At 42.9% G+C, this 22,511-nt stretch overlaps 1 protein-coding gene across 1 annotated transcript in view; it reads right to left on the bottom strand.

The window, feature by feature from the left end:
* Positions 1 to 22,511, bottom strand: part of LOC135509458 (uncharacterized) — a 36,433-nt gene that overhangs the window by 5,423 nt on the left and 8,499 nt on the right. Inside the window, exons 2-8 of the mRNA XM_064930174.1 lie at positions 21,963 to 22,062; positions 16,513 to 16,662; positions 15,303 to 15,423; positions 4,135 to 4,347; positions 3,924 to 4,007; positions 3,328 to 3,469; positions 362 to 524 (exon numbers count right to left, since the gene is read on the bottom strand). Of these exons, the coding sequence (XP_064786246.1) occupies positions 362 to 524; positions 3,328 to 3,469; positions 3,924 to 4,007; positions 4,135 to 4,347; positions 15,303 to 15,423; positions 16,513 to 16,662; positions 21,963 to 21,964 (875 nt within the window). The 5' untranslated portion in view covers positions 21,965 to 22,062. The remainder of the gene's footprint in view (positions 1 to 361; positions 525 to 3,327; positions 3,470 to 3,923; positions 4,008 to 4,134; positions 4,348 to 15,302; positions 15,424 to 16,512; positions 16,663 to 21,962; positions 22,063 to 22,511) is intronic.

Below are 22,511 nucleotides of genomic sequence, written 5' to 3'. Positions count from 1 at the left end.
TCTGCAGAATGGGGGGAAGAACGAAAATAATGATTTCTAAAAAACAAATAAAGGTAGACTAAATGCTAATTAGTCATATTTCCTCTTGCTGTTCCCCTAATTTGTCACATTTCCTCCTCTTTCTGTTCCCCTAATTAGTCACATTTCCTCCTCCTTCCGTTCCCCTAATTAGTCATATTTCCTCCTTCCGCTCCCCTAATTAGTCACATTTCCTCTGTCCGTACCCCTAATAGGTAATATTTCCGTTCCCCAATTTGTTCTTCCACTGTGTATTTAAACACATCAAAGTATCATCAGAACCCAGACGAGATCGTATCAACTTTATCGTCAATTTTAGTACAACACTGCAACACCCGCATACCTTTTCAGTTGCTCCTCGCTGAATTCCTTCAGTCGGTGTGTGGGTGAATAATAAGGGAAGTTCTCTAGTCCGTTCATGGCTTTGTGCATCGTAGAGACATACTCCACAGCTCTCATCTGTTCATGCTCGTAGTGGTCCATTATGTTGTACACTCCACTCAAACCTGTACAGAATACGAAACACCATGTCAGAAACAAAAGTCACGGAACTTTCATTTTTCTTCATTTATTTATATATATATCTTCATTTAGTTTTCAACGCTATAGAATAATAGTGAAGACATCAAAAGTATTAAATAACACATATGGAATCATGTAGTAACCAAAAAAGTGTTAAACAAATCAATATATATTTTATATTTGAGATTCTTCTAAGTAGCCATCCTTTGCCTTGATGACAGCTTTGAACACTCTTGGCATTCTCTCAACCAGCTTCATGAGGTATGTTAGAAGTTAATTTGTGGATTTTTTTTCTTCCCTTGATGCGTTTGAGCCAAACAATCGTGCTGTGACAAGGTGTAACGATGTGCGCCGAGTCGGGATCAAGTTCAGGGAGTGAGTGTTTTAATAAATAAACATAACACAAAGGACAGAAACCGTGGATGGATGGCGGCTTTCACGACAAACTGAAAGGCCGAAACATTTAACCACGGAAAATGGGAATATGGCTGAATATAACTAAACAGTGTAGTTACAAGCAAAATACCGGTAAAAGGAACAAGGTGGAGTCGCAATTCAACGGCTCAGACACGAGATGTATGTGGCAGGGCGTACAGGAAATCAAGGACGACAAAAACAAAACCAGCCACGTCACGGACACCGACGTCTTGCTTCCAGACAAACTAAATACCTTCTTTGCCCGCTTTCAGGATAATACAGTGCCACCGTCGCGGCCCGCTAACTAGGACTGCGCCCCCCCCCCCCTCTCCTTCTCCATGGCAGACGTGAGTAAGACATTTAAACGTGTTAACCCTCGTAAGGCTGCCGGCCCAGACAGCATCCCTAGCTGCGTCCTCAGAGAATGCCGAATAGCACTCACTTCTGTCATCTTGAAGTGCTTTGAGAGACTAGTCAAGGATCATATCACCTCCACCTTACTGGCCACCCTAGTTTGCGTACCGCCCCAACAGGTTCACAGACGATGCAATAGCCATCATACTGCACACTGCCCTGTTCCATCTGGACAAGAGGAATACCTATGTAAGAGTGCTGTTCATTGACTACAGCTCAGCATTCAACACCATAGAACACTCCAAGCTCAACATCAAGCTGGAGGCTCTGGGTCTCAACCTCGCCATGTGAAATTGGGTCCTGGACTTTCTGATGGGCCGTCCTCAGGTGGTGAAGGTAGGAAACAACATCTCCACTTTGCTGACCCTCAACACTGGGGCCACACAAGGGTGCGTGCTCTACCCCCTCCTGTACTCCCTGTTCACCCACGGCTGCGTGGCCATCCACGCCTCCAACTCAATCATCAAGTTTGCAGAAGACACAACAGTAGTGGGCTTGATTACCAAGGTGAAGCTGGTTGAGAGAAATGCCAAGAGTGTACAAAACTGTCATCAAGGCAAAGGGTGGCTACTTTGAAGAATCTAAAATCTAAAATATATTTTGAATGGCTTAACACATTTTTGTTTACTACATGATTCCATAGGTGTTATTTAATAGTTTTGATGTCTTCAATATTATTCTATAATGTAGAAAATAGTCAATATAAAGAAAAACCCTGGAATGAGTCGGTGTGTCCAAACTTATGACTGGTACTGTGTGTGTATTAAATATATATATATATATAACTTTATACATCCAATTAGGTCAATTGAGTGATTATATTGTATGTTTATAAAGATCTATAAACATGTTATAGACATATAAGCTATGTAATAAAAATCTATAAACCACATATTGACCTGTATCTATAAACCACATATTGACCTGTATCTATAAACCACATATTGACCTGTATCTATAAACCACATATTGACCTGTATCTATAAACCACATATTGACCTGTATCTATAAACCACATATTGACCTGTATCTATAAACCACATATTGACCTGTTACCACATATTGACCTGTATCTATAAACCACATATTGACCTGTAACTATAAACCACATATTGACCTGTAACTATAAACCACATATTGACCTGTATCTATAAACCACATATTGACCTGTATCTATAAACCACATATTGACCTGTATCTATAAACCACATATTGACCTGTAACTATAAACCACATATTGACCTGTATCTATAAACCACATATTGACCTGTATCTATAAACCACATATTGACCTGTATCTATAAACCACATATTGACCTGTAACTATAAACCACATATTGACCTGTATCTATAAACCACATATTGACCTGTATCTATAAACCACATATTGACCTGTATCTATAAACCACATAATGACCTGTATCTATAAACCACATATTGACCTGTATCTATAAACCACATAATGACCTGTATCTATAAACCACATATTGACCTGTATCTATAAACCACATATTGACCTGTTACCACATATTGACATGTAACTACAGTATAAACCACATATTGTCCTGTAACTATAAACCACATATTGACCTGTAACTACAGTATAAACCACACATTGACCTGTATCTATAAACCACATATTGACCTGTTACCACACATTGACCTGTATCTATAAACCACACATTCACCTGTATCTATAAACCACATATTGACCTGTTACCACACATTGACCTGTAACTACAGTATAAACCAGATATTGACCTGTAACTATAAACCACATATTGACCTGTAACTACAGTATAAACCACACATTGACCTGTAACTACAGTATAAACCACATATTGTCCTGTAACTATAAACCACATATTGACCTGTAACTACACTATAAACCACACATTGACCTGTATCTATAAACCACATATTGACCTGTAACTACAGTATAAACCACACATTGACCTGTAACTCCTCTGATTGCCATGGTGATCTCTGTCTGCTTCTTGGCTTCTATAAAGAGCTCGTCTCGTCCCTCGACCATGAACAGCACGGTCAGCGCTGCTAGGTGAGCCCCAGCGGAGTGTCCGACTAACACCATGTTATCCTGCACAGACAACACAGTGGATATCAATACCTGTTAACTGTTTATTACCCACTTTACAAACTAAAAATTAACAGTTTATGAACGACTAACACCATGTTATCCTGCACACAGACAACATAGTGAAGGGAATAATGAACCAATGTGTTATAACAGCTTATTACACCTTTATAAACTATATATTAACTTACAGGTTAGTGTTTATTACCCTTATAAAGGGTATTTTAACACTATATTGTCCTGTGAATAGACAACAGACACAGGAGGGTGTATATAAACATTGCATTTATGAATAATCTTCAGTTAAGGGCCTTATATAAACGTAACATCCCATTGACATCAATGCATTAAAGTGAGAATGCCGAATAAACAGGTTTGAATAGGCCTCTGTGATACACACCAACGTGTTACACTGGCATTGTGAAACTTGAATTCATCTACTGTTTGCATCGCTTACTTTGTCGAAGTTGAACTTATGGCCGTTCTCCCTCGCCCAAACGAGACAGTCAGCGATATCTTGAACCATACACAAAACATTACCCTGGAAAGAAGATTAAAGTTCAAATTCAATGTGTACGCTCGCTCACTGAATATGCCAGCGACTGTGTCCTTTAATTTTGTTTTGTTTTGTTTCAGCTCTACTGTTATGGTCGTGGAGGGAGTCTTACCTTCGGGTAGGTGCAATAGTCCGGGCAGATCACCGTTGCGCTGAGCTCCTTAGCCATCTGCATGGCCAGTAGACAGTATATGGACCTCTCCCCTGAACCCCAGCCTCCCCCGTATATAAACACTACCACGGGCACCGGTCCACTGCCTGGCTGGGCCACCGTGGGGGAATAGTACAAGTCCAGCCGGTTGCTACGACGACCAAACGTGATGCCCTTAAGAAAGACGAGAGGACGGAGAAGAAGAAGAAGCAGTGACGCGTTCACATTCAGTTATAATGAGGTACATAGCTCCTATTATCACCACAGTCAGCTCCTATTATCACCAGTCAGCTCCTATTATCACCACAGTCAGCTCCTATTATCACCACAGTCAGCTCCTATTATCACCACAGTCAGCTCCTATTATCACCACAGTCAGCTCCTATTATCACCACAGTCAGCTTCTATTATCACCACCCCCTATTATCACCACAGTCAGCTTCTATTATCACCACCCCCTATTATCGCCACAGTCAGCTCCTATTATCACCACAGTCAGCTCCTATTATCACCACCCCCTATTATCACCACAGTCAGCTCCTATTATCGCCACAGTCAGCTCCTATTATCACCACCCCCTATTATCACCACAGTCAGCTCCTATTATCACCACAGTCAGCTCCTATTATCACCACAGTCAGCTCCTATTATCACCACCCCCTATTATCACCACAGTCAGCTACTATTATCACCACAGTCAGCTCCTATTATCACCAGTCAGCTCCTATTATCACCACAGTCAGCTCCTATTATCACCACCCCTATTATCACCACAGTCAGCTCCTATTATCACCACCTATTATCACCACAGTCAGCTCCTATTATCACCACAGTCAGCTCCTATTATCACCACAGTCAGCTCCTATTATCACCACAGTCAGCTCCTATTATCACCAGTCAGCTCCTATTATCACCACCCCCTATTATCACTACAGTCAGCTCCTATTATCACTACAGTCAGCTCCTATTATCACCACAGTCAGCTCCTATTATCACCAGTCAGCTCCTATTATCACCACCCCCTATTATCACCAGTCAGCTCCTATTATCACCACAGTCAGCTCCTATTATCACCACCCCCTATTATCACCAGTCAGCTCCTATTATCACCACAGTCAGCTCCTATTATCACCACCCCCTATTATCACCACCCCCTATTATCACTACAGTCAGCTCCTATTATCACTACAGTCAGCTCCTATTATCACCACAGTCAGCTCCTATTATCACCAGTCAGCTCCTATTATCACCACAGTCAGCTCCTATTATCACCACAGTCAGCTCCTATTATCACTACAGTCAGCTCCTATTATCACCACAGTCAGCTCCTATTATCACCACAGTCAGCTCCTATTATCACCACAGTCAGCTCCTATTATCACCACAGTCAGCTCCTATTATCACTACAGTCAGCTCCTATTATCACCACAGTCAGCTCCTATTATCACCACCCCCTATTATCACCACCCCCTATTATCACCACAGTCAGCTCCTATTATCACCACCCCCTATTATCACCACAGTCAGCTCCTATTATCACCACAGTCAGCTCCTATTATCACCACAGTCAGCTCCTATTATCACCACAGTCAGCTCCTATTATCACCAGTCAGCTCCTATTATCACCACAGTCAGCTCCTATTATCACCACCCCCTATTATCACCACCCCCTATTATCACCACAGTCAGCTCCTATTATCACCACCCCCTATTATCACCACCCCCTATTATCACCACAGTCAGCTCCTATTATCACCACAGTCAGCTCCTATTATCACCACAGTCAGCTCCTATTATCACCACAGTCAGCCCCTATTATCACTACAGTCAGCTCCTATTATCACTACAGTCAGCTCCTATTATCACCACAGTCAGCTCCTATTATCACCACAGTCAGCTCCTATTATCACCACCCCCTATTATCACCACAGTCAGCTCCTATTATCACCACAGTCAGCTCCTATTATCACCACCCCCTATTATCACCACAGTCAGCTCCTATTATCACCACCCCCTATTATCACCACAGTCAGCTCCTATTATCACCAGTCAGCTCCTATTATCACCACAGTCAGCTCCTATTATCACCACAGTCAGCTCCTATTATCACCACAGTCAGCTCCTATTATCACCACAGTCAGCTCCTATTATCACCACAGTCAGCTCCTATTATCACCACCCCCTATTATCACCACAGTCAGCTCCTATTATCACTACAGTCAGCTCCTATTATCACCACAGTCAGCTCCTATTATCACTACAGTCAGCTCCTATTATCACCACAGTCAGCTCCTATTATCACCACAGTCAGCTCCTATTATCACCACCCCCTATTATAACCACAGTCAGCTCCTATTATCACTACAGTCAGCTCCTATTATCACCACAGTCAGCTCCTATTATCACCACAGTCAGCTCCTATTATAACCACAGTCAGCTCCTATTATCACCACAGTCAGCCCCTATTATCACCACAGTCAGCTCCTATTATCACCACAGTCAGCTCCTATTATCACCACAGTCAGCTCCTATTATCACCACAGTCAGCTCCTATTATCACCACAGTCAGCTCCTATTATCACCACAGTCAGCTCCTATTATCACCAGTCAGCTCCTATTATCACCAAAGTCAGCTCCTATTATCACCACAGTCAGCTCCTATTATCACCACAGTCAGCTCCTATTATCACCACAGTCAGCTCCTATTATCACCACAGTCAGCTCCTATTATCACCACAGTCAGCTCCTATTATCACCACAGTCAGCTCCTAGTATCACCACAGTCAGCTCCTATTATCACCACCCCGTATTATCACCACAGTCAGCCCCTATTATCACTACAGTCAGCTCCTATTATCACTACAGTCAGCTCCTATTATCACCACAGTCAGCTCCTATTATCACCACAGTCAGCTTCTATTATCACCACAGTCAGCTCCTATTATCACCACAGTCAGCCCCTATTATCACCACAGTCAGCCCCTATTATCACCACAGTCAGCTCCTATTATCACCACAGTCAGCCCCTATTATCACCACCCCCTATTATCACCACAGTCAGCTCCTATTATCACCACAGTCAGCTCCTATTATCACCACAGTCAGCCCCTATTATCACTACAGTCAGCTCCTATTATCACCACAGTCAGCTCCTATTATCACCACAGTCAGCTCCTATTATCACCACAGTCAGCTCCTATTATCACCACAGTCGGCTCCTATTATCACTACAGTCAGCTCCTATTATCACCACAGTCAGCCCCTATTATCACCACCCCCTATTATCACCACAGTCAGCTCCTATTATCACCACAGTCAGCTCCTATTATCACCACAGTCAGCTCCTATTATCACCACAGTCAGCTCCTATTATCACCACCCCCTATTATCACCACAGTCAGCCCCTATTATCACTACAGTCAGCTCCTATTATCACCACAGTCAGCTCCTATTATCACCACAGTCAGCTCCTATTATCACTACAGTCAGCTCCTATTATCACCACAGTCAGCTCCTATTATCACCACAGTCAGCTTCTATTATCACCACAGTCAGCTCCTATTATCACCACAGTCAGCCCCTATTATCACCACAGTCAGCCCCTATTATCACCACAGTCAGCTCCTATTATCACCACAGTCAGCCCCTATTATCACCACCCCCTATTATCACCACAGTCAGCTCCTATTATCACCACAGTCAGCTCCTATTATCACCACAGTCAGCCCCTATTATCACTACAGTCAGCTCCTATTATCACCACAGTCAGCTCCTATTATCACCACAGTCAGCTCCTATTATCACCACAGTCAGCTCCTATTATCACCACAGTCGGCTCCTATTATCACTACAGTCAGCTCCTATTATCACCACAGTCAGCTCCTAGTATCACCACAGTCAGCTCCTATTATCACCACCCCCTATTATCACCACAGTCAGCCCCTATTATCACTACAGTCAGCTCCTATTATCACTACAGTCAGCTCCTATTATCACCACAGTCAGCTCCTATTATCACCACAGTCAGCTTCTATTATCACCACAGTCAGCTCCTATTATCACCACAGTCAGCCCCTATTATCACCACAGTCACCCCCTATTATCACCACAGTCAGCCCCTATTATCACCACAGTCAGCTCCTATTATCACCACCCCCTATTATCACCACAGTCAGCTCCTATTATCACCACAGTCAGCCCCTATTATCACCACAGTCAGCTCCTATTATCACCACCCCCTATTATCACCACAGTCAGCTCCTATTATCACCACAGTCAGCTCCTATTATCACCACAGTCAGCTCCTATTATCACCACAGTCAGCTCCTATTATCACCACAGTCAGCTCCTATTATCACCACAGTCAGCTCCTATTATCACCACAGTCAGCTCCTATTATCACCACCCCCTATTATCACCACAGTCAGCCCCTATTATCACTACAGTCAGCTCCTATTATCACCACCCCCTATTATCACCACAGTCAGCTCCTATTATCACTACAGTCAGCTCCTATTATCACCACAGTCAGCTCCTATTATCACCAGTCAGCTCCTATTATCACCACAGTCAGCTCCTATTATCACCAGTCAGCTTCTATTATCACCACAGTCAGCTCCTATTATCACCACAGTCAGCTCCTATTATCACCACAGTCAGCTCCTATTATCACTACAGTCAGCTCCTATTATCACCACAGTCAGCCCCTATTATCACCACAGTCAGCTTCTATTATCACCACAGTCGGCTCCTATTATCACTACAGTCAGCTCCTATTATCACCACCCCCTATTATCACCACAGTCAGCCCCTATTATCACCACAGTCAGCTCCTATTATCACTACAGTCAGCTCCTATTATCACCACCCCCTATTATCACCAGTCAGCTCCTATTATCACCACAGTCAGCTCCTATTATCACCACCCCCTATTATCACCACAGTCAGCTCCTATTATCACCACAGTCAGCTCCTATTATCACCACAGTCAGCTCCTATTATCACCACAGTCAGCTCCTATTATCACTACAGTCAGCTCCTATTATCACCACAGTCAGCTCCTATTATCACCACAGTCAGCTCCTATTATCACCACAGTCAGCTCCTATTATCACCACAGTCAGCTCCTATTATCACCACAGTCAGCTCTTATTATCACCACAGTCAGCTCCTATTATCACCACAGTCAGCTCCTATTATCACCACAGTCAGCTCCTATTATCACCACAGTCAGCTCCTATTATCACCACAGTCAGCTCCTATTATCACCACAGTCAGCTCCTATTATCACCACAGTCAGCTCCTATTATCACCACAGTCAGCTCCTATTATCACCACAGTCAGCTCCTATTATCACCACAGTCAGCCCCTATTATCACCACAGTCAGCTCCTATTATCACCACAGTCAGCTCCTATTATCACCACAGTCAGCTTCTATTATCACCACAGTCAGCTCCTATTATCACCACAGTCAGCTCCTATTATCACCACCCCCTATTATCACCACAGTCAGCTCCTATTATCACCACAGTCAGCTCCTATTATCACCACAGTCAGCTCCTATTATCACCACAGTCAGCTCCTATTATCACCACAGTCAGCTCCTATTATCACCACAGTCAGCTCCTATTATCACCACAGTCAGCCCCTATTATCACCACAGTCAGCTCCTATTATCACTACAGTCAGCTCCTATTATCACCACAGTCAGCTCCTATTATCACCACAGTCAGCTCCTATTATCACCACAGTCAGCTCCTATTATCACCACCCCCTATTATCACCACAGTCAGCTCCTATTATCACCACCCCTATTATCACCACAGTCAGCTCCTATTATCACCACAGTCAGCTCCTATTATCACCACAGTCAGCTCCTATTATCACCACAGTCAGCTCCTATTATCACCACAGTCAGCTCCTATTATCACCACAGTCAGCTCCTATTATCACCACAGTCAGCTCCTATTATCACCACCCCCTATTATCACCACAGTCAGCCCCTATTATCACCACAGTCAGCTCCTATTATCACCACCCCCTATTATCACCACAGTCAGCTCCTATTATCACCACCCCCTATTATCACCACAGTCAGCTCCTATTATCACCACAGTCAGCTCCTATTATCACCACAGTCAGCTCCTATTATCACCACAGTCAGCTCCTATTATCACCACAGTCAGCTCCTATTATCACCACAGTCAGCTCCTATTATCACCACAGTCAGCTCCTATTATCACCACAGTCAGCTCCTATTATCACCACAGTCAGCTCCTATTATCACCACAGTCTGCTCCTATTATCACCACCCCCTATTATCACCACAGTCAGCTCCTATTATCACCACAGTCAGCTCCTATTATCACCACAGTCAGCTCCTATTATCACCACCCCCTATTATCACCACAGTCAGCTCCTATTATCACCACCCCCTATTATCACCACAGTCAGCTCCTATTATCACCAGTCAGCTCCTATTATCACTACAGTCAGCTCCTATTATCACCACAGTCAGCTCCTATTATCACCACAGTCAGCTCCTATTATCACCACAGTCAGCTCCTATTATCACTACAGTCAGCTCCTATTATCACCACAGTCAGCTCCTATTATCACCACAGTCAGCTCCTATTATCACCACAGTCAGCTCCTATTATCACCACAGTCAGCTCCTATTATCACCACAGTCAGCTCCTATTATCACCACAGTCAGCTCTGCATAATCAGAAAAGAAACGACTATAATCAGCAACTCACAGATTACTGCACCTGTACATAGCCCACCTATATTTTAGCCCAAACAACTACCTCTTTCCCTACTGTATTTAATTAATTAATTTATTTTGCTCCTTTGCACCCCATTATTTTTATTTCTACTTTGCACATTCTTCCATTGCAAATCTACCATTCCAGTGTTTTACTTGCTATATTGTATTTACTTTGCCACCATGGCCTTTTTTTGCCTTTACCTCCCTTATCTCACCTCATTTGCTCACATCGTATATAGACTTGTTTATACTGTATTATAGACTGTATGTTTGTTTTGCTCCATGTGTAACTCTGTGTCGTTGTATGTGTCGAACTGCTTTGCTTTATCTTGGCCAGGTCGCAATTGTAAATGAGAACTTGTTCTCAACTTGCCGACCTGGTTAAATAAAGTTGAAATAAATAAATTAAGACACCAACAGCTTACAGACGGTAGGAAATTAAGGTCACAGTTATGAAAACTTAGGACACTAAAGAGGACTTTCTACTGACTCTGAAAAACACCAAAAGAAAGATGCCCAGGGTCCCTGCTCATCTGTGTGAATGTGCAAGGAGGCATGAGGACTGCAGATCACGTGTAACAACACCTGCACAGGATCGGTACATCCAAACATCACACCTGCGGGACAGGTACAGCAACAACAACTGCCCGAGTTACACCAGGAACGCACAATCCCTCCATCAGTGCTAAGACTGTCCGCAATAGGCTGAGAGAGGCTGGACTGAGGGCTTGTAGGCCTGTTGTAAGGCAGATCCTCACCAGACATCACCGACAACAACGTCACCTATGGGCACAAACCGACCATCGGTGGACCAGACAGAACTGGCAAAAAGTGCTCTTCACTGATGAGTTGCGGTTTTATCTCACCAGGGATGATGGTCAGATTCACGTTTATCGTCGAAGGAATGAGCGTTACACCGAGGTCTGAACTCAATCTCAACGCTGTGCGTTACAGGGAAGACATCCTCCTCCGTCATGTGGTACCCTTCCTGCAGGCTCATCCTGACATGACAATGCCACCAGCCATACTGCTCATTCTGTGCGTGATTTCCTGCAAGACAGGAATGTCAGTGTTCTGCCATGGCCAACGAAGAGCCCAGATCTCAATCACATTAAGCACGCTAGGGCCATTCCCCCCAGAAATGTCTCGGAACTTGCAGGTGCCTTGGTGGAAGAGTGGGGTAACATCTCCCAACAAGACCTGGCAAATCTGGTGCAGTCCATGAGGAGGAGATGCACTGCAGTACTTAATGCAGCTGGTGGCCACACCAGATACTGACTGTTACTTTTGATTTTGAACCCCCCCCTTTGTTCAGGGTCATATTATTCAATTTCTGTTAGTCACATGTCTGTGGAACTTGTTCAGTTTATGTCTCAGTTGTTGAATCTTGTTATGTTCATACAAATATTTACACATGTTAAGTTTGCTGAAAATAAACGCATTTGACAGTGAGAGGACGTTTCTTTTTTTGCTGAGTTTATGATACCAGTGAATCTTTTATTTGAACTTTTACCCCTTTTTCTCCCCAATTTTGTGGCATCCAATTAGTATGTACAGTCTTGTCCTATCGCTGCAACTCCCCTACGGACTCGGGAGAGGCAAAGGTCGAGAGCCATGCGTCCTCCGAAACATGACCCTGCCAAGCCGTACTGCTTCTCGACACAATGCTCGCTTAACCCGGAAGCCAGCCGCACCAATGTGTGAAACACCGTCCAGCTGGTGCCCGTCCCGCCACAAGGAAACACGACTGGACAAACCCTCCGCTAACCCGGATGACGCTGGGCCAAACCCTCCGCTAACCCGGACGACGCTGGGCCAAACCCTCCGCTAACCTGGATGACGCTGGGCCAAACCCTCCGCTAACCCGGACGACGCTGGGCCAAACCCTCCGCTAACCCGGACGACGCTGGGCCAAACCCTCCGCTAACCCGGACGATGCTGGGCCAAACCCTCCCCTAACCCGGACAACGCTGTGCCAAACCCTCCCCTAACCCGGACGACGCTGGGCCAATTGTGCACCGCCTCAAGGGTCTCCCGGTCACGGAGACCCAATGTATAAACCCAATGCTTGTGGTTTATACATTACCTTTTCATAATGATTGTGGTTTTCTACATTACCTTTTCATAATGCTTGTGGTTTTCTACATTACCTTTTCATAATGCTTGTGGTTTTCTACATTACCTTTTCATAATGCTTGTGGTTTTCTGAGCCCTCTCCTGTACTCCCTGTTCACCCACGACTGCGTGGCCACGCACGCCTCCAACTCAATCATCAAGTTTGCGGACGACACAACAGTGGTAGGCTTGATTACCAACAACGACGAGACGGCCTACAGGGAGGAGGTGAGGGCCCTCGGAGTGTGGTGTCAGGAAAATAACCTCACACTCAACGTCAACAAAACTAAGGAGATGATTGTGGACTTCAGGAAACAGCAGAGGGAACACCCCCCTATCCACATCGATGGAACAGTAGTGGAGAGGGTAGCAAGGTTTAAGTTCCTCGGCATACACATCACAGACAAACTGAATTGGTCCACTCACACAGACAGCATCGTGAAGAAGGCGCAGCAGCGCCTCTTCAACCTCAGGAGGCTGAAGAAATTCGGCTTGTCACCAAAAGCACTCACAAACTTCTACAGAGGCACAATCGAGAGCATCCTGGCGGGCTGTATCACCGCCTGGTACGGCAACTGCTCCGCCCTCAACCGTAAGGCTCTCCAGAGGGTAGTGAGGTCTGCACAACGCATCATCGGGGGCAAACTACCTGCCCTCCAGGACACCTACACCACCCGATGTTACAGGAAGGCCATAAAGATCATCAAGGACATCTACCACCCGAGCCACTGCCTGTTCACCCCGCTATCATCCAGAAGGCGAGGTAAGTACAGGTGCATCAAAGCGGGGACCGAGAGACTGAAAAACAGCTTCTATCTCAAGGCCATCAGACTGTTAAACAGCCACCACTAACATTGAGTGGCTGCTGCCTACACACTGACACTGACTCAACTCCAGCCACTTTAATAATGGGAATTGATGGGAAATGTTGTAAATATATCACTAGCCACTTTAAACAATGCTACCTTATATAATGTTACTTACCCTACATTATTCATCTCATATGCATACCTATATACTGTACTCTATATCATCGACTGCATCCCTATGTAATACATATATCACTAGCCACTTTAACTATGCCACTTTGTTTACATACTCATCTCACATGTATATACTGTACTCGATACCATCTACGGTATCTTGCCTATGCTGCTCTGTACCATCACTCATTCATATATCCTTATGTACATATTCTTTATCCCCTTACACTGTGTATAAGACAGTAGATTAGGAATTGTTAGTTAGATTACTTGTTGGTTATTACTGCATTGTCGGAACTAGAAGCACAAGCATTTCGCTACACTCGCATTAACATCTGCTAACCATGTGTATGTGACAAATAAAATTTGATTTGATTTGATTTACATGACCTTTTCATAATGCTTGTGGTTTTTTCTACATTACCTTTTCATAATGCTTGTGGTTTTCTACATGACCTTTTTATAATGTTTGTGGTTTTCTACATGACCTTTTCATAATGCTTGTGGTTTTCTACATGACCTTTTCATAATGCTTGTGGTTTTCTACATGACCTTTTCATAATGCTTGTGGTTTTTCTACATTACCTTTTCATAATGCTTGTGGTTTTCTACATGACCTTTTCATAATGCTTGTGGTTTTCTACATGACCTTTTCATAATGCTTGTGGTTTTCTACATGACCTTTTCATAATGCTTGTGGTTTTTCTACATTACCTTTTCATAATGCTTGTGGTTTTCTACATTACCTTTTCATAATGCTTGTGGTTTTCTACATGACCTTTTCATAATGCTTGTGGTTTTTCTACATTACCTTTTCATAATGCTTGTGGTTTTCTACATTACCTTTTCATAATGCTTGTGGTTTGCTACATTACCTTTTCATAATGCTTGTGGTTTTCTACATGACCTTTTCATAATGCTTGTGGTTTTCTACATTACCTTTTCATAATGCTTGTGGTTTTCTACATTGCCTTTTCATAATGATTGTTGTTTTCTACATTACCTTTTCATAATGCTAGTTTTCTACATGACATTTTCATAATGATTGTGGTTTTCTACATTACCTTTTCATAATGCTTGTGGTTTTTCTACATTACCTTTTCATAATGCTTGTGTTTTTTCTACATTACCTTTTCATAATGCTTGTGGTTTGCTACATTACCTTTTCATAATGCTTGTGGTTTTCTACATTACCTTTTCATAATGCTTGTGGTTTTTTCTACATTACCTTTTCATAATGCTTGTGCTTTTTCTACATTACCTTTTCATAATGCTTGTGGTTTTCTACATTCTTGTACCAGGACTTCCACTGAAAGTAGAGTTTTCCGTACTGGAAGTATTTCAGCATCTCCAGCACAGCTCTAGTCAGACAGTATATCCTCCTGGGGAGAACACACACACACACACACACACACACACACACACACACACACACACACACACACACACACACACACACACACACACACACACACACACACAGACACACACACACACACACACACACAGACGCACGCACGCACGCACGCACGCACGCACGCACGCACGCACGCACACACACACACACACACACACACACACACACAGACACAGACACAGACACACACACACACACACACACACACACACACACACAGACGCACGCACGCACGCACGCACGCACGCACACACACACACACACACACACACACACACACACACACACACACACACACACACACACACACACACACAGACAGACAGACAGACAGACAGACAGACAGACAGACAGACAGACAGACAGACAGACAGACAGACAGACAGACAAAATGTTTTATGAGAAGAGTTCCTCTCAGAACCTAGAATAAATATTAGTCCCGCTTTCCAGACTCATGGAGACTATAAATATCAGAACCTCAGAACAAATCTGACCAAATGGCACCCTATTCCCTACATAGTGCACTACTTTAGACTAGGGCCCAAAGAGAATAGGGTGCACTACTTTAGACCAGGGCCCGTAGGGAATAGGGTGCACTACTTTAGACCAGGGCCTGTAGGGAATAGGGTGCACAACTTTAGACCAGGGCCTGTAGGGAATAGGGTGCACTACTTTAGACCAGGGCCTGTAGAGAATAGGGTGCACTACTTTAGACCAGGGCCTGTAGGGAATAGGGTGTGCTACTTTAGACCAGGGCCTATAGGGAATAGGGTGCGCTACTTTAGACCAGGGCCTGTAGGGAATAGGGTGCACTACTTTAGACCAGGGCCTGTAGGGAATAGGGTGCACTACTTTAGACCAGGGCCTGTAGGGAATAGGTTGTGCTACTTTAGACCAGGGCCTGTAGGGAATAGGGTGCGCTACTGTAGACCAGGGCCTGTAGGGAATAGGTTGCCATTTGGGAGAGTAGTGCACTATATAGAAAATAGGGTGGCATTTGGAAAGCACCCAATATATTAGCCTAGACAAGATTAGAGATGGAACGTTGTGTTACCTTGGCTTCAGCGCCTCAATGTACTTTTTATAGCCAGGCTTGTTCGGCCAGCCATACATCCACTGGGCCACGAGAGAGATGGAGTAGGGGATGCCCACTAACAGGGCCCCTGCAGCCATGGGTAGAGACACATTGTACTTCAGTCCAATCCTAGAGGAAAGAGAGAGAGAGCGAGAGAGAGAGAAAGAGAGAGAGAGAGAGCAAGAACGATAGAGCGAGAGAGAATGAGAGACAAAGAGAGAGAGAGAGAATGAGAGAGTGAGAGAGAACGAGAGAGAGAGTGAGAGAGAGAACGAGAGAGAGAAAGAGAGAATGCAGGAGAGGGAGCGAGAGAGGGAGCGAGAGAGAGAGAGCGAGAGAAAGAGAGAGAACGAGAGCGAGAGAAAGAGAGAGAACGAGAGCGAGAGAAAGAGAGAGAAAGAGAGAGACAGAGAGAGAGAGAGGGAAAGTGAGAGTGAGAGAGAGGGAGAGAGAGAAAGAGACAGAGAGAGCGAGAGAGAGGGAGAGAGAGAGAGAGAGAGAGAGAGAGAGAGAGAGAGAGAGAGAGAGAGAGAGAGAGCGAGCGAAATCAGCAGGTCACAGTTGAGAATAGTTACATAGCACTGGTATTGTAGATATGCAAATTAAATGCTTTGTATGATTTTCATATTATGGAAGAATTTGCAATCTGCTGAAAAATAGTAAAATAGTAGGACACTTGTATTCAAGCATGCAAACGAAGAGTTTCTTTACAAAACGCTATATATCCATTTTATTAAGAAGTGTTGATAAATGAGCTTTAAATGTTTAAAGAACTTATGGGAGAGATTGGTGTTTTTTCATTATCTAATAATCATGGTATGAGGTTGTTAAAATATATCACTTGATGGTTTCATTTCAGAGAGATAAATAATAATGTTTTTCTGCTAAATATCCACCTCACTCTCAGAGAAATCAGTAGTACTGCTAGGTTTTACACAGTAATAATATATATCTGCCCCACTCTCAGAGAAATCAGTAGTACAGCTAGGTTTTTACACAGTCAAATGTAACACATAATGAATAAGAATTTGTTCTTAACTGACTTGCTTAGTTAAATAAAAATAAATAAATAGCATGTACATGTTCAGTCATTTAGCAGATGCTCTTATCCAGAGTGACTTACAGTTAGTGCCTTCATCTTAAGATAGCTAGCTGAGACAACCACATATCACAGTGCGTTCATCTTAAGATAGCTAGCTGAGACAACCACATATCACAGTGCGTTCATCTTAAGATAGCTAGCTGAGACAACCACATATCACAGTGCGTTCATCTTAAGATAGCTAGCTGAGACAACCACATATCACAGTGCGTTCATCTTAAGATAGCTAGCTGAGACAACCACATATCACAGTACCTTCATCTTAAGATAGCTAGCTGAGACAACCACATATCACAGTGTATTCATCTTAAGATAGCTAGCTGAGACAACCATATATCACAGTGTATTCATCTGAAGATAGCTAGCTGAGACAACCACATATCACAGTGTATTCATCTGAAGATAGCTAGCTGAGACAACCACATATCACAGTGTATTCATCTGAAGATAGCTAGCTGAGACAACCACATATCACAGTGTATTCATCTGAAGATAGCTAGCTGAGACAACCACATATCACAGTGTATTCATCTGAAGATAGCTAGCGGAGACAACCACATATCACAGTGTATTCATCTGAAGATAGCTAGCTGAGACAACCATATATCACAGTGCATTCATCTGAAGATAGCTAGCTGAGACAACCACATATCACAGTGTATTCATCTGAAGATAGCTAGCTGAGACAACCATATATCACAGTGTATTCATCTGAAGATAGCTAGCTGAGACAACCACATATCACAGTGTATTCATCTGAAGATAGCTAGCTGAGACAACCACATATCACAGTGTATTCATCTGACGATAGATAGCTGAGACAACCATATATCACAGTGCATTCATCTGAAGATAGCTAGCTGAGACAACCATATATCACAGTGTATTCATCTGAAGATAGCTAGCTGAGACAACCACATATCACAGTGTATTCATCTGAAGATAGCTAGCTGAGACAACCACATATCACAGTGTATTCATCTGAAGATAGCTAGCTGAGACAACCATATATCACAGTGTATTCATCTGAAGATAGCTAGCTGAGACAACCATATATCACAGTGTATTCATCTGAAGATAGCTAGCTGAGACAACCACATATTACAGTGTATTCATCTGAAGATAGCTAGCTGAGACAACCACATATCACAGTGTATTCATCTGAAGATAGCTAGCTGAGACAACCATATATCACAGTGTATTCATCTGAAGATAGCTAGCTGAGACAACCACATATCACAGTGTATTCATCTGAGGATAGCTAGCTGAGACAACCACATATCACAGTGTATTCATCTGAAGATAGCTAGCTGAGACAACCACATATCACAGTGTATTCATCTGAAGATAGCTAGCTGAGACAACCATATATCACAGTGTATTCATCTGAAGATAGCTAGCTGAGACAACCACATATCACAGTGTATTCATCTGAAGATAGCTAGCTGAGACAACCACATATCACAGTGTATTCATCTGAAGATAGCTAGCTGAGACAACCACATATCACAGTGTATTCATCTGAAGATAGCTAGCTGAGACAACCACATATCACAGTGTATTCATCTGAAGATAGCTAGCTGAGACAACCATATATCACAGTGTATTCATCTGAAGATAGCTAGCTGAGACAACCACATATCACAGTGTATTCATCTGAAGATAGCTAGCTGAGACAACCACATATCACAGTGTATTCATCTGAAGATAGCTAGCTGAGACAACCACATATCACAGTGTATTCATCTGAAGATAGCTAGCTGAGACAACCACATATCACAGTGTATTCATCTGAAGATAGCTAGCTGAGACAACCACATATCACAGTGTATTCATCTGAAGATAGCTAGCTGAGACAACCACATATCACAGTGTATTCATCTGAAGATAGCTAGCTGAGACAACCACATATCACAGTGTATTCATCTGAAGATAGCTAGCTGAGACAACCATATATCACAGTGTATTCATCTGAAGATAGCTAGCTGAGACAACCACATATCACAGTGTATTCATCTGAAGATAGCTAGCTGAGACAACCATATATCACAGTGTATTCATCTGAAGATAGCTAGCTGAGACAACCATATATCACAGTGTATTCATCTGAAGATAGCTAGCTGAGACAACCATATATCACAGTGTATTCATCTGAAGCTAGCTAGCTGAGACAACCACATATTACAGTGTATTCATCTGAAGATAGCTAGCTGAGACAACCACATATCACAGTGTATTCATCTGAAGATAGCTAGCTGAGACAACCACATATCACAGTGTATTCATCTGAAGATAGCTAGCTGAGACAACCATATATCACAGTGTATTCATCTGAAGATAGCTAGCTGAGACAACCACATATCACAGTGTATTCATCTGAGGATAGCTAGCTGAGACAACCACATATCACAGTGTATTCATCTGAAGATAGCTAGCTGAGACAACCACATATCACAGTGTATTCATCTGAAGATAGCTAGCTGAGACAACCATATATCACAGTGTATTCATCTGAAGATAGCTAGCTGAGACAACCACATATCACAGTGTATTCATCTGAAGATAGCTAGCTGAGACAACCACATATCACAGTGTATTCATCTGAAGATAGCTAGCTGAGACAACCACATATCACAGTGTATTCATCTGAAGATAGCTAGCTGAGACAACCACATATCACAGTGTATTCATCTGAAGATAGCTAGCGGAGACAACCACATATCACAGTGTATTCATCTGAAGATAGCTAGCTGAGACAACCATATATCACAGTGCATTCATCTGAAGATAGCTAGCTGAGACAACCACATATCACAGTGTATTCATCTGAAGATAGCTAGCTGAGACAACCATATATCACAGTGTATTCATCTGAAGATAGCTAGCTGAGACAACCACATATCACAGTGTATTCATCTGAAGATAGCTAGCTGAGACAACCACATATCACAGTGTATTCATCTGACGATAGCTAGCTGAGACAACCATATATCACAGTGTATTCATCTGAAGATAGCTAGCTGAGACAACCATATATCACAGTGTATTCATCTGAAGATAGCTAGCTGAGACAACCACATATCACAGTGTATTCATCTGAAGATAGCTAGCTGAGACAACCACATATCACAGTGTATTCATCTGAAGATAGCTAGCTGAGACAACCATATATCACAGTGTATTCATCTGAAGATAGCTAGCTGAGACAACCATATATCACAGTGTATTCATCTGAAGATAGCTAGCTGAGACAACCATATATCACAGTGTATTCATCTGAAGATAGCTAGCTGAGACAACCACATATTACAGTGTATTCATCTGAAGATAGCTAGCTGAGACAACCACATATCACAGTGTATTCATCTGAAGATAGCTAGCTGAGACAACCATATATCACAGTGTATTCATCTGAAGATAGCTAGCTGAGACAACCACATATCACAGTGTATTCATCTGAGGATAGCTAGCTGAGACAACCACATATCACAGTGTATTCATCTGAAGATAGCTAGCTGAGACAACCACATATCACAGTGTATTCATCTGAAGATAGCTAGCTGAGACAACCATATATCACAGTGTATTCATCTGAAGATAGCTAGCTGAGACAACCACATATCACAGTGTATTCATCTGAAGATAGCTAGCTGAGACAACCACATATCACAGTGTATTCATCTGAAGATAGCTAGCTGAGACAACCACACATCACAGTGTATTCATCTGAAGATAGCTAGCTGAGACAACCACATATCACAGTGTATTCATCTGAAGATAGCTAGCTGAGACAACCATATATCACAGTGTATTCATCTGAAGATAGCTAGCTGAGACAACCACATATCACAGTGTATTCATCTGAAGATAGCTAGCTGAGACAACCACATATCACAGTGTATTCATCTGAAGATAGCTAGCTGAGACAACCACATATCACAGTGTATTCATCTGAAGATAGCTAGCTGAGACAACCACATATCACAGTGTATTCATCTGAAGATAGCTAGCTGAGACAACCACATATCACAGTGTATTCATCTGAAGATAGCTAGCTGAGACAACCACATATCACAGTGTATTCATCTGAAGATGAGGGACATTTCATTCCAGCTAAACAATGGATATATAGCGTTTTGCACAACAACAACAACAACAAAAACATTTTCAAACACAAATAAAATCTATGAATAAAAAAATCTGAGAGCAGTAATATGTTACACACACAAAGGTACCCATAAGCAAAATAAAATGTTTGTTTTTTTAAATGTGAAACATAGGGTTTGGAAATAAACTCTTCAATGTTATTTCTGAGTATGCTACTCACATGTTTACTGATCCAAATTGAAGAGATGTATCTCTGGAACTGGTTCTGGAACTGGCTCTGGAACTGGTTCTGGAACTGGTTCTGGTTCTAGAACTGGTGCCTAGATGAGAAAATGGAAGGTGGACAGAACATGTTAGTTACACCATTAGACCTAAATCATCCGTAGCTGATCAAAACAACAAAAGGTCCAGATCTAGGATCATAACTAGTTAATTATTTGAAGCAGGTGTGTTGGTACCCCAGGTGGAACATAAACGTGCACCTCAAGCTCTCCAGGACTGAAGTTGAAGACCCCTGGCTGCTCCAATCAGCTGAGGCAGACTGGAAAGTTTCCTGTTCCAACATTCTACCATGCAAATGAGTTCTGACAGTGCAAAGTTCCATGTTCCATTCCCCTATGATAGGTTATCTGTAGGCTAGATCTGGGTCAAGGCGCCCTGGACCAGAGCTTGTCTATCTTCAGATTGTCATAGCAACTAAATACAAAGAAAGAAAAGGTCCACGCTGTGATGTATTTGTTGTTGCATTGACAGTTGCTTAAATATATTG

The sequence above is a fragment of the Oncorhynchus masou genome, chromosome 1, assembly GCF_036934945.1.
Source record: "Oncorhynchus masou masou isolate Uvic2021 chromosome 1, UVic_Omas_1.1, whole genome shotgun sequence".
NCBI classification, from domain to species: Eukaryota; Metazoa; Chordata; class Actinopteri; order Salmoniformes; family Salmonidae; genus Oncorhynchus; species Oncorhynchus masou.
Note: the sequence above shows the minus strand (reverse complement) of the source record. Positions and strands in the feature narration are given on the sequence as shown.